General features: G+C 41.2%; 1 protein-coding gene across 2 annotated transcripts; it reads right to left on the reverse strand.

Annotated features, from left to right (window-relative positions):
• Positions 1-8,136: 8,136 nt before the first annotated feature.
• LOC125779113 (uncharacterized) lies at positions 8,137-11,390 on the reverse strand. Of its 2 annotated transcripts, XM_049459677.1 has the most exons (3): positions 10,264-11,390; positions 9,861-10,194; positions 8,137-9,799 (listed from the first exon to the last, which is right to left on the reverse strand). In XM_049459677.1, the coding sequence occupies exons 2-3, from the start codon at positions 9,999-10,001 to the stop codon at positions 8,447-8,449; spliced, it is 1,494 nt and encodes a 497-aa protein (XP_049315634.1). In that variant the 5' UTR covers positions 10,002-10,194; positions 10,264-11,390; the 3' UTR covers positions 8,137-8,446. The 2 variants fall into 2 exon arrangements, with proteins under 2 accessions (XP_049315634.1, XP_049315633.1); XM_049459676.1 differs by having other exon boundaries at positions 9,861-11,389.
• Positions 11,391-13,692: the final 2,302 nt, after the last annotated feature.

Below are 13,692 nucleotides of genomic sequence, written 5' to 3' on the forward strand. Positions count from 1 at the left end.
TATGTATGCTAGGAGGTGCCTGCTCTCGGGAGTACGAAATTTGTGCAATAATTGCCATATGATCACTGTTTGTGTATATGTCAGACACCGCCCACTTAATGTGCCTGATCAGCGAATCATTTGCAAACATAATGTCAATTATAGATCCTTTATGGCCTTTTTGATAAGTGTTTCGAGTTCCGGTGTTCATTATTGTTAAGTGCGTTTGACTCAGATATTCATGAATTAGCCGCCCGCGGTGGTTTGTACATCTGCTGCCCCATGCAGTTGACCAAGCATTAAAATCACCCGCTATTATAATAGGTGTTTTGGCGCTGGTTTCTAAAGACAGCCTTAAGAGGAAGTCTTCGAATTCTGTGATTGATGCGCTGGGACGAGCAAAGCAGCTTACAAAATAAATCTCCTGAATATTCTTCTTCTTCTTAATTGGCGTAGACACCGCTTACGCGATTATAGCCGAATTAACAACCGCGCGCCAGTCGGTTCTTCTTTTCGCTAAGTGGCGCCAATTGGATATTCCAAGCGAAGCCAGGTCCTTCTCCACTTGGTCCTTCCAACGGAGTGGAGGTCTTCCTCTTCCTCTGCTTCCCCCGGCGGGTACTGCGTCGAATACTTTCAGAGCTGGAGTGTTTTCATCCATCCGGACAACATGACCTAGCCAGCGTAGCCGCTGTCTTTTAATTCGCTGAACTATGTCAATGTCGTCGGATATCTCGTACAGCTCATCGTTCCATCGAATGCGATATTCGCCGTGGCCAACGCGCAAAGGACCATAAATCTTTCGCAGAATTTTCTCTCGAAAACTCGCAACGTCGACTCATCGGTTGTTGTCATCGTCCAAGCCTCTGCACCATATAGCAGGACGGGAATTATGAGAGACTTATAGAGCTTGGTTTTTGTCTGTCGAGAGAGGACTTTGCTTCTCAATTGCCTACTCAGTCCGAAGTAGCACCTGTTGGCAAGAGTTATCCTGCGTTGGATTTCTAGGCTGACATTGTTGGTGGTGTTTACGCTGGTTCCAAGATAGACGAAATTATCTACAACTTCAAAGTTATGACTGTCAACAGTAACGTGAGTGCCAAGTCGCGAGTGCGACGACTGTTTGTTTGATGACAGGAGATATTTCGTCTTGCCGTCGTTCACTGCCAGACCCATTCGTTTTGCTTCCTTGTCCAGCCTGGAGAAAGCAGAACTAACGGCGCGGGTGTTGAGGCCGATGATATCAATATCATCGGCATACGCCAGCAGCTGTACACTCTTATAGACGATTGTACATGCTCGATTAAGTTCTGCAGCTCGAATTATTTTTTCCAGCAGCAGATTGAAAAAGTCGCACGATAGAGAGTCGCCTTGTCTGAAACCTCGTTTGGTATCGAACGGCTCGGAGAGGTTCTTCCCGATCCTGACGGAGCTTTTGGTGCCGCTCAACGTCAGTTTACACAGCCGTATCAGTTTTGCGGGAATCCCCTGAATATTCGCCCATGTGAAAAAATTATGGGCTTCTCTGGGGCAGGCCTTAAAAGGTTGCCCTTTACAGAACCATATTGCTGCCTTGCCAGATTTGCCTGCAATCCATGTGCTTTCCGAACCCTGGGAGTACTGTTCACTTAGTATGGCGACATCAATGTTCTCTTCAATGGTTATCTGATCTAGCAAATCTTGTGCTGCTGCGCAATGGTTTAGATTCAACTGCAGTATCTTCATTTACTTAGAGACTTCAGAGGCTCGAGGTACTTTGGGCAAGTTGCGCTCAATACAAAGTGCTCCCCTTTGCAGAGCATGAGGCTCGGAGCGTTTGTACACGACTTTGCTATATGTCCTGCGGTTCCACAACGTGTGCCATGTGACCCAGATGGAAACACTTACAACACCTGGGAATAGGCGAGTATTCTCGAAGGCGATAGATCGACCACCCGATCTTTATTTTTGCCAGTTTGAGTGCAGCCTTAGCATCTTGAGCGCGCATGGATACAAGTGCTATTTGTGTGCCACTACGCGTTTTTCGCAGACTTTTGACACTTGTTATCTCCAGATTGTGGATTCCACACTCCCTTTCCAATGCTACGCAGATTTCTTCGGGAGTTGTTATTTCGTCGAACTGTTTATGTGATCGAACTAGCGCGTTGGAGGATAGAGTCATGTGTAGAAGTTCACGCAAGTGAGGAAAGTTTTCTGAGCGTTATTCACTTGGGAGTGGCCAGCAACGATTATTTTACATATGACTCAAGCAGCTCACGACTTCCGGTCTTTTACCAAGTATCCTTTAGGTAGCCTAAGAATATCCGTTCGAAGGCGAGCTAAAGTGAGAAGGCGAAACATCACCTTCAAAGGGTTTTGAGTGCAGCCTTAGCATCTTGAGCGCGCATGGATACAAGTGCTATTTGTGTGCCACTACGCGTTTTTCGCAGACTTTTGACACTTGTTATCTCCAGATTGTGGATTCCACACTCCCTTTCCAATGCTACGCAGATTTCTTCGGGAGTTGTTATTTCGTCGAACTGTTTATGTGATCGAACTAGCGCGTTGGAGGATAGAGTCATGTGTAGAAGTTCACGCAAGTGAGGAAAGTTTTCTGAGCGTTATTCACTTGGGAGTGGCCAGCAACGATTATTTTACATATGACTCAAGCAGCTCACGACTTCCGGTCTTTTACCAAGTATCCTTTAGGTAGCCTAAGAATATCCGTTCGAAGGCGAGCTAAAGTGAGAAGGCGAAACATCACCTTCAAAGGGTTTTGCGCTGAGTTTGGGATCCGCCACGTAAAAAAGCACCCCCAATGAAAAACCACTAACAGCCTCGGATGAGAGACCCCCTTTTGATGACGACCATGGCAAAAGAATCATGCACCTGGAATGTCCGGTCCCTTAATTGGGAAGGTGCCACTGCCCAGCTGGTTGATGTCCTCGTGAAATTAAAGGCTGACATCACCGCCGTCCAAGAAATGCGATGGACGGGACAATGATAGAGACAGGTAGGTCCTTGTGGCATGTACTACAGTGGACATATAAAGGAGCGCAAGTTTGGTGTTGGATTCGTGGTGGGAGAGAAACTCCGTCGCCGAGTACCATCATTCACTCCTATGAATGAACGTCTACCCACAATCCGCATCAAAGCGAGGTTCCTCAACATATCGCTGATTTACGCCCACGCCCCGACGGAAGAGAAGGACGATGTGACCAAAGATGCCTTTTATGAGTGCTTGGAGCGCACTTATGAGAGATGCCCCCGCCATGATGTCAAAATCGTGCTTGGCGACTTTAACACCAGGGTGGGCAAAGAAGGTATCTTTGGCACTACGGTCGGTAAATTCAGCCTCCACGAGGAAACATCCCCAAATGGCTTGAGGCTGTTCGACTTCGCCGGGGCCCGAAATATGGTTATCTGTAGTACAAATTCCAGCATAAGAAGATTCATCAAGCTACCTGGCTGTCTCCGGATCGAGAAACTACCAACCAGATCGTTCATGTTGTGATAGACGGAAGACACGTTTCCAGTGTTTTAGAGGTGCGTGCGCTCCAAGGTCCTAACATCGACTCGGACCACTATCTTGTTGCAGCCAAGATTCGCACCCGCCTCTGTGCAGCAAAAAACGCACGCCAACAAACACAAGGAAGATTCGACGACGGGAAGCTGCAATCACAACAGACAGCTGAACGATTTTCTACTCGGCTTGCACTCCTGCTCTCTGAGAGCACTCGTCAACAACTCGGTATAAGGGAACTGTGGGACGGCATTTCAAACTCCTTACGTACAGCTGCAACCGAAACCATTGGTTTTCGGAAAGTGCAAAAGAACAGCTGGTACGACGAGGAGTGCCGTGTCGCAGCGGAGAGAAAACAGGCTGCCTACCTCGCAACGTTACGATCGATCACAACACGTGTGGGATGGGATAGATACCGAGAGTTGAAGAGGGAAGCGAGACGCATTTGTAGACAGAAAAAAAGAGGACGAAATGCGTGAGTACGAAGAGCTTGATAAGCTGGCCGACAAGGGTAATGCTCGAAAATACCACGAAAAGATGCGGCGACTTATAGAAGGTTTCAAGACCGGAGCATTATCTTGTAGAACCCCCAAAGGTGATCTAGTCACCGATGCCCAGAGCATACTTAAATTATGGAGGGAACACTGCTCCAGCCTGCGATTCCCCAATCGATGACGATGGAGCAGACGTTCCATTACCCAACCACGAAGAAGTTCGAATAGCAATTGGCCGCCTGAAGAACAACAAAGCGGCAGGGGCCGACGGATTGCCGGCCGAGCTATTCAAACACGGCGGCGAAGAACTGATAAGGAGCATGCATCAGCTCTTTTGTAAAATATGGTTGGACGAAAGCATGCCCAACTATTGGAATTTAAGTGTGCTATGCCCAATCCATAAAAACAGAGAACCCACAATCTCCGCCATCTACCGTACCTCTTCAACATCGCATAAAAGATTCTATCGAGCGTATTGTGTGAAATATTAAAGCCCACCGTCAACAAACTGATTGGACCTTATCAGTGTGGCTTTAGACCTGGAAAATCAACTACCGACCAGATATTCACCATGCGCCAAATTTTGGAAAAGACCCGTGAAAGAAGAATCAACACACACCACCACTTTGTCGATTTCTAAGCTGCTTTCGACAGCACGAAAAGGAGTTGCTTTTATGCCGCGATGTCTAAATTTGGTATCGCCGCAAAACTAGTACGGCTGTGTAAGCTGACGTTGAGCAATACCAAAAGCTCCGTCAGAATCGGGAAGGACCTCTCCGAGCCATTCGATACCAAACGAGGTTTCAGACAAGGCGATTCCCTATCGTGCGACTTTTTCAATCTGCTGCTTCGTCTATTTAGGAACCAGGATTAACACCACCAACAATGTCAGCCTGGAAATCCAATGCAGGATTACTCTTGCCAACAGGTGCCACTTCGGACTGAGTAGGCAGTTGAAAAGTACAGTACTCTCTCGACGAACCAAAGCCAAACTCTATAAGTCGCTCATAATTCCCGTCCTGCTATATGGTGCAAAGGTTTGGACGATGACAACAACCGATGAGTCGGTCTTACGAGTTTTCGAGAGAAAATTTCTGCGAAAGATTTATGGTCCTCTGCGCGTTGGCCACGGCGAATATCGCATTCGATGGAACGATGCGCTGTACGAGATATACGATGACATTGACATAGTTCAGCGAATTAAAAGACAGCGGCTACGCTGGCTAAATCATATTGTACGGATGGATTAAAACACTCTTGCTCTGAAAGTATTCGACTCAGTACCCGTCGCGGGAAGCAGAGGATGAGGAAGACCTCCACTCCGTTGGAAAGACCAAGTGAAGAAGAACCTGCGTCGCTTGGAATATCCATTTGGTGAAGAGAAGAAACGACTGGCGCGCGGTTGTTGACTCGGCTGTAATCGCGTAAGCGGTGTCTGCGCCAGTAAAGAAGAAGTAGAAGACTAGCGTGCTGCTGGCGAATGTAATATCTATTATTGATCCGCGTCCATTCTTTTCAAAAGTGTTTCTACCGCCGGTATTGAGCAGCATGCCGTCTAACATAGAAAACGCTTTGAGTAGTGCATAACCCCGCCTTTTTGTGGAGCTACTACCCCATTCAATTGCCCATGCGTTGAAAACGCCTGCTGTCATGCTTGGCGTGGTAGTGAGAGCGTCTCGGACTAGTTCATCGAGAATTATTTCGTATTCTCCTTGCAAAACACTCGGGGGAATATAGCAGCTGTAGAAATAAATACCACCTATTTTCATTCGTGTATAGTAAGATCTGCCCAAGAGCGGCTTATCTGGGAAAGCGTTGCCCCCTCAGGGTCATATGGCAGCTTTGTTTTCCTTGTCGGAGAGCCATGTGCCAGCGTTCATGTTTTTGTTTTGCTCACAAACTGTTTCAGCAGCATTTGAGAAGCTTCACAATGATTTAGGTTGATTTTGACAGTTCTTATTTCGTCTTTTTACACGCCGCTTGATATAGAGGACACTTCCAACTTCCGATCCGGATACCGATTTTCTTTCTCCCGCTGCTTATACATGCTGCACACGACGGGCTTTTATCACATTCATTTGAGAAATGTCCCTTTCCACATTTAGCACAACATTTGCTTCGATCTTCCTCACTCGTACAAACCCTCGCCAGATGGCCGTATTCCAGGTACGTGAAACACTTTCTGAGATTCGGCTTTTCCCTTATCCTGCAGACCACCCATCCAATCTTGATCTTATGGGCGTCAAGCAGCCGTTTTGAGTCCGCTGCGGGAAAGCTGGCCACTGCGTGCCCGCGTACGCTTGTCTCATGGTTTTGATCGCATTTTCGTCAAAGTAACTCAGCTCTTTAACTTGTGAGCGTATTCCCACCGCTTTGTCTTCCTAAGTGGTTATTTCGTCCAGGTCTCGGATCTCCCCCGATACCTCGTGGCTTTGGGCTCTTATATGCGCTTGGTCGCATAAAACCTTGCATATTTCCCTTTCATATGCTCCCGTGTTCTTCATCTGGGCCTTCTTCATTTCAAGCAGTATTTCGCCTTTTACCGTGCTCCGGATCCGTGAGAAGTTCTCGCCAAGCTCGATCAGAGCATCTTCTTTTTTGACGGCTCTAAGCATTTCGCTGTACGACAAGTTTCCAGTGCGTGCAATGATAATTGCATCGGGCCTCGGACGTGGAGCAAAAGCAGCCTTTTTAATCGGGGTTTGCGTTTTTTTGTTTCACCTGTGTCCATTCATTTGCCTTTTCCTCTTCTTTCCGTTCTTTTGTAGGAATAATTCCTTCATTCCTCTTGCACGCGGTGCTCCTCTTTGGACTTCCAAACACCATTACATCTTTCCGAACATGCTTTCCGAAAATGCTTTTGCCTACAAGCGTCTTTTTGCGACGGTAGCAAAAGCCAAAAATCATAAATTGAACAACTTTCTCATGTTTCTTCACAGAAAGAAGTCATAAAAGTGGCAACATAGCTGTTGTCGATTTATAATATTTGTCAATTGTAAAATATTTTTCCGTGGCTGGCACAAATCTGCGTCGATATGTATGCAGGCTCATACATATACATACATATTTACGCAAGTTTTTTGGTAAAAGTGGCTTGTGCGCATACCGATCCATGTTCGCGAAAATGTTTGATTTTTTACGATCGGTGTGCACACAGCGCCATGTTTCTCTCGTGTAGCTGAACAGTGAAGATCGCGGACGAACAATGGCAAGTTTTAAGGAGGTAGCCTGCCTTAATCTTCAAAAATCGATTTTCAAAGAGATTCCTATTTTTAATAATTTATCTCTAGGTAAACTAAGAAATTTCAAAAAAGTGTAAAATTTTACAAATTTTTTAAAAATAGAAAAAAAGTGGTTTTTGACCAAAAAAATGTTTCTTCATGTTATTCAAAAATATATTCAAACTTGACTTTCCTTAGTTTGTTTTAGTTTAAATAGAATATTTTATGCCAAAGATAATAAACTTTGGCCCAATTCCATACAACGTTTAGTTTTTTTTTTCTAACCTGCCCGCCAATTAAGAAAAATCGTAAAAATGAAAAACCGAGAAATCGCGCTTCAAAGTTTTCACTTTTTGCCCAAGCGCTCATATATCTGCTAGACGCTCGGTCACTATTTCCATTCTAGCTTCGATAATATTTCGAATTCCATCTTTAACTTTGGGGACATATTCTTACATATTTTTTAAAGAGATTTAAGTAAAAAAAATCGATTGTTTGAAGCTTCTAAAGCAGGTCCTCTCTTAATAAAGATTTGGTATCAGAATTAATTGGTCTTACAAAATATGAATTTGCAATTTGGCAAACGAAAAGTGATAAATATAAAAATAAAATTCAAAAAAATAAAAGTTGGAATAACTTATTATCGAAATATAGAGAAATAGATAAAAGTGCTCCATTAGAAATAAATTCGAAGAAATATGTCGAACGCAATGTGTGTCATATATGGCCCCTTTAAAGCTGTTAGAGCGGCAAGGGAAGCAGTGACAATCGGCGTTCGCTCGCTTTTTTTCGGCACAGCTGGGATTTTCTACCAACAATACAATGTTGTGACGCTTTGTCGTCGCGTCGGTCCGTCGACACATCAACTCTTTGACAAAACGTTAGCATCGCCATTGGTTGTATGTGTCAACGGAAATTTCGCATGAAGCATTGAGTGTACATTAGACCTGTCCTTAAAATTCAAAATGTATTCTATGCTTACAGAATGGGTTATTTTTTCCCTTTTATGTAAAAATGTTAAACAAAAAATTTGGGGACAATCGGATGATGGGAAGACGGCGCGGAAACGTTTTAAAATTAAAAATTTCCTTCCTATAGCAAAAAACAAGTTCTATGTATTCAAGTATCAATTTTTCTTTTAGTGTATTATTTTTCTCCAATTTTTTGCATTATATTAACTTAAAACTACTATTTAAAAGAAATATTTTTATTCATATCAATTTATTTAATACATCTAGAAATATTAAAACTTAAATTAATTCTGATTTTTTATAGGACTTATATTTTTTTTTGTGTTCTTCAACAACTTTAAGGAGGAACTGTTTTTCTTCTTCTTTATTTGTAAGAAAAGTATTGAAATCCTTTATAAATTTTAAACCTCTTTCCGCTGTATCATTAGTAACAAGCAATTTGTGGCATATTGTGCGACCATTTTGGAATTCCTCGTTTGTTTCCCAAGACTCTGGATCCAAATACAAAAAGTTGGTTGACAACTTGTACATCATAAAAAATGTTAAAGTTCTCTTGGATACAAATCCGCTTAAATCCGAATTGCCTAAGTCACTTAATTTTTTTATTTTGCGATTGTTTTGTAGTTTAATAGTTGGCTCTTCTGATTTTAAATTTTTTACCATTTTTTTCTTAACATCTACAGAAACATTGAAATCAAAGAAAGCCATTGCGACGTTTTCCTCTGACAAATACCACATGTGTTGTTGCATTTTTCTCAGCAATTCCGAAGAAATACTTGGGTACACTTTTTCATAATTAATACATTCTTTTACAAAGTTTAAATCATGCAGGGGAGAGGTAATTGCATTAGAGCATTTGTACCAAGCTTTTATATATAAACGCACTAAAAAAACGCAAATCTGACTTAAGCCTTTTAATTCAGCTTTATTCAAGTGAAATTGATCACGAAAAAGAAATATTTTCAAGGAATATATTCCCTTTGTTATCCAACGTGCATGACTTGTAACTCCGGGTGTTTTAAATTTACCACCTTTGTCACCAAGAAATGTAAGTACTAGACGTAAAAATTCGTAGTCAGCACGAACAAAAGTTTTTTGTAATTGTGAATGACAAAATTGTTTGATGTCATTGCAGATGCCATCACTTATATGAGATTTTATATCTTCACAGTCGAGCCCACTCTTAAATGATGAAGTGTCAATATTTGGCCAGGCTTTGGCAAATCTCTCGAAAATTGAGACTTCTGGTGCTTGAGTCACTTTGAAATGCAGGTCGAATACACTACGTAAGTATATTTCTAGAATATGGTGACGGCATGGTAACGTCAACAAATTTCTTCCTAACATGCGTTGCAATTGAGCGCATGCTCCATTCATTGGACCAGTATTAGTGGACGTGGTGTCAAAAGACATGCCTTCTACGCGATCTAAAATATTCCATTTACTAAGTGTATCAAAAACGGCTGTAGCTATATTTTCACCAGTGGCAGATATAAGTTTTAGAGCGCCTAGAAATTTGGATTCGTCATTATAACTAACAAGCACTGCAATTAGCTCAACTTTTATTTTTTCAATTAGATCTGGCAATACTTTACCATCCCAGTGGACGACCATTGCTTGTGTATCACTTAGCTAGAATAGAATATTATTAGTATTTAAATAACCTATACGTATATTTTCAATCATGGTACACTTTGTCAATAAAACTCTCTTGAATCCTCTGTGTTTCTTTTCTGCGATGCTCTTCCCTCAGTCTATGGAGAGTAGAACGATTGACTACCAAGTCGCTAGTGCAATGGCCCAATGCTTCTGCAGTCGCCATCAGAATGTGCATCGCCTTTCCATCGCTTACTTTGGCGCTATCAAGTGCTGAAAGCAATCGCGGTGTGATAAAATGTTTTCTTCCCCTGTTAATACAAGTTGAAGCAGTTTGTTCTGTATTTTTTTCACATTGGTTTCCGCTACTTCAGGCTCACTGTCACCAATATCTTCTTCATAGTCCATACCAAAATCGTCGTTGAGTTCGACTACACAATATCATTTTAAAATTGACCATTACCACTATAAATAAAATTAATTTCATTTGATAAACTTACGATTCACTTCCGACATTTGTTGATGTTTCCTTTTTCTAGACATTTCTTTCTCAATGCGGTGATCTGCTCTGTTTTGTCGCCGATACAATACCATGTCAGCACCAGCCATGCTACCAGGGCGACCTTTTTGCCTTTGTAGAATCAAAAATTCCTTGTCTTCGCTAATACGCATGTTTTGTAAGGCATCTCTATGAGCAATGTCAAACAAATTATCCAATTCTGCAGAAAAGTCTTCAACAATTTTTTCTGAGCATCAGATCTCTTATTTGGTACGGGTTTTTGAATCTTCTGCCATAATTTGTACAGAGATTCTAATTTATCGACACACCTAGCTACATCTTTTGTCGGAATTCGAGCTTGTTGCCAAATTTTAATACAGCATTTATTGTTAACTTTCTCTCAATTGCCGATACACAAATCTAATGTTATAAAATAGTAATTGCAGTACTTGTTTGTTCGATGGTAGTTTAGCACCTGTTATCTGATGAGATATTCTTCCAATTAGTTCAATATTCACAACTTGTTTAGAACGTTGTCGTGTTTGTATATGTAATGTACTCGCAGTTGCTGGTAATTCACTCATTTCTTTTTTTTATTAAATAATCACAATTTCGCACAAATTAACACAAATTAACACATCTCATTTCAAATGCCAAACAAACGAGAGTGACAATTATTGAAAAAAGAACACAGTCCATTTACTGTTTTATTTCGCTGCCCAAAAATACCGTTAACAAAGTCTGCAGTCGTTCGTTTTTTATTTTTGCAAATATTGCTGGTCCACAGTCCATTTACTGCTTTATTTCGCTGTCCAAAAATACCGTTACCAAAGTCTGCAGTCGTTCGTTTTTTATTTTTGCAAATATTGCTGGTTCATGTTGCAAAAATAAAGCAATCGACAGTTACGACGATGGTGCGATAAAAAAAATATTATTTACCGTTTTTTCACTCGAAAAAAGAACAAAATATTATTAAAATTATTCTTTATATCGTGCTAGTTGAGACATATTAAAGCATACATATTCATTTAATAAATACACTAAAAGAAAAATTGATACTTGAATACATAAAACTTGTTTTTTCCTATACGAAGGCAATTTTTAATTTTAAAACATTTCCGCGCCGTCTTCCCATTATCCAATTGTCCCCAAATTTTTTTTTAAACATTTTTACATAAAAAGGAAAGAAATTAGCCCATTCTGTTAACTTAAAACACTATTTCAAAAATCTCCATATAACGTAGAACACCTCTAGTGTACATATTTGCATACATACATATGTTATATGTAGACAAATTTACAAACATTATGCGTATGGTCTGTCATATTTGTGTACATGCACACATCATTATGTATGAGCACATGTGCGAACGCTAGATCTTTTAAGATGATATCAAAACTTTTAATGTAAATGTATAAATTTACAACAAATTACCTTAAACATATATTAATTACTAGCTGACCCCGCAGCCGTTGTCCTGCGTGAAAATATGTGTGTTTGAAATGAAAACAAAGTTGAACTTAACATTTAATTTTTTTTTCAATGCAACGCAGCTTTATAAACAACATTTTTTGCTTTCTGTTCCGGTGTACAGAAAAGATGGTTTTCCAACTCGTGATCACGTTACGGCCGTGTGAAAAACATAGCATTTCCAAATTTATGTCTCACACTTTGCGACTATCTTTAGGCCTTGTTGACAGTCATCTCAAAATCAATTTTCACTGGAAACGGAATACGTTTGAACTGAAATGGCAAATCGTTAGAACTCAAAGGAATTCGTACGATCAAGCATTCTGTCCCCTTGTATTCGATAGCTGCGTCACAATCAGTCGGGTTTCATTTCACAGTTTCGGCGCATGAAGATTGTGAAACATAATAATGACAGATCCAACTTTGAAACGCAAATGATGCTGCGGAATACCAAGCCTCTCCAAAGAATTTAAAAATTCCACTAGATAACTCACGGCGTTGTCTTCATTGTCAAGACTATCGTTCGATTTGTATGAGTGCAAGGTTCCTGGAATTTGACTTTGAATCTTCCAGGTTAAGTCAACAACATCGGCATTTTTAGCAGCTAACATTGCGCGTGCACTTAAGGATTCGTAGTTACGATAATTTGTCCAATATCCGAATATTCGTGATGAGTTCATCTATCGTGAATTGATAAACGGCAGATAGAATTGATATCAAGTCACCGGAATTGACCCATTCCAAATCTTAGCGAATGCGATATAAAATGTCTTCGGCAATGTCTTTTTTGTTGGTATCCTATAATTGACGCGGATTTGAAGGCTGATATGTCAAAATGATCATTACGAAAAGTGTGCGACCTTCATTTGCATTTGAAGTAGCTGTCGCATCGTACATCGTTTGATTCCAGTGATTATCATGTTCCAGCAATTGTACCCAACACACAGACCTGGATGTCTAGCTACTGATTGGCCTTGCTTTCTGCGTAACTGTTTCTTCGACGATGCTTTCCTTGCATAATATCAAGGCAATTCCTAATAGAGCAATGTTCTCGCAAACGGATCACTGACGAAAGTTGAGAAAAAACTCGTCAATGTGAATTTTGTTGCTGGCGGTGTTTCCACTGGCTGTACTGTATTCTCTGGGTTGAAATACAGTCTATGGGCATTTTCCAAATTAACTACGAGATGTAAAATAGTCGGAAAATGTTCATGAATTGAAAAAGTAAATATCCTACAAAGCGATTAATTGCAGTTCACGCATCGACCGTATCGTTCAAGACCAATAACCGCCATGTTGCTTACTTTGGTGACAAACGTATTTTATCGATTTCGCCAAACTGCAATACCCAACATTGATATGAGATTTGAATGTGAATTAGACAATAATGGTGAATATAGTACGATCCATTTGTTGTCAACTTCGATATTCACGCCTATAAATTGAATGCTGAATGTTCTGCCATTGTCGTGTGTTGTGTTTCCGAAAGAAAAGCACGTGGATAGTGTTTCGTGCATTTATTGTCAGACATACAAACAGAAGTGGGATTGTGGTGTCCGCAAGGTCCATGAAGCATATTGGTTTTCATCTTTTTCTTCTTAATTGGCGTAGACACCGCTTACGCGATTATTGCCGAGTTAAAAACCGCATGCCAGTTATTTCTTTTTTTCGCTACGTGGCGCCAATTGGATATTCCAAGCGAAGCCAGGTCCTTCTCCACTTGGTCCTTCCACCGGAGTGGAGGTCTTCCTCTTCCTCTGCTTCCCCCGGCAGGTACTGCGTCGAATACTTTCAGAGCAGGAGTGTTTTCATCCATCCGGACAACATGACCTAGCCAGCGTAGCCGCTGTCTTTTAATTCGCTGAATTATGTCAATGTCGTCGTATATCTCGTACAGCTCATCGTTCCATCGAATGCGATATTCGCCGTGGCCAACGCGCAAAGGACTATAAATCTTTC

The sequence above is a fragment of the Bactrocera dorsalis genome, chromosome 6 (assembly GCF_023373825.1).
Source record: "Bactrocera dorsalis isolate Fly_Bdor chromosome 6, ASM2337382v1, whole genome shotgun sequence".
Classification (NCBI taxonomy): Eukaryota; Metazoa; Arthropoda; class Insecta; order Diptera; family Tephritidae; genus Bactrocera; species Bactrocera dorsalis.

Excerpts from the sequence above, each read along its gene's own strand:
- LOC125779113 (XM_049459677.1), bottom strand. The coding sequence starts at position 10,001 with ATGCACATTCTGATGGCGACTGCAGAAGCATTGGGCCATTGCACTAGC. Across the intron at positions 9,800-9,860 it reads AAGAGAGTTTTATTGACAAA|CTAAGTGATACACAAGCAAT; the intron begins GTGTACCATGAT and ends ATTCTATTCTAG.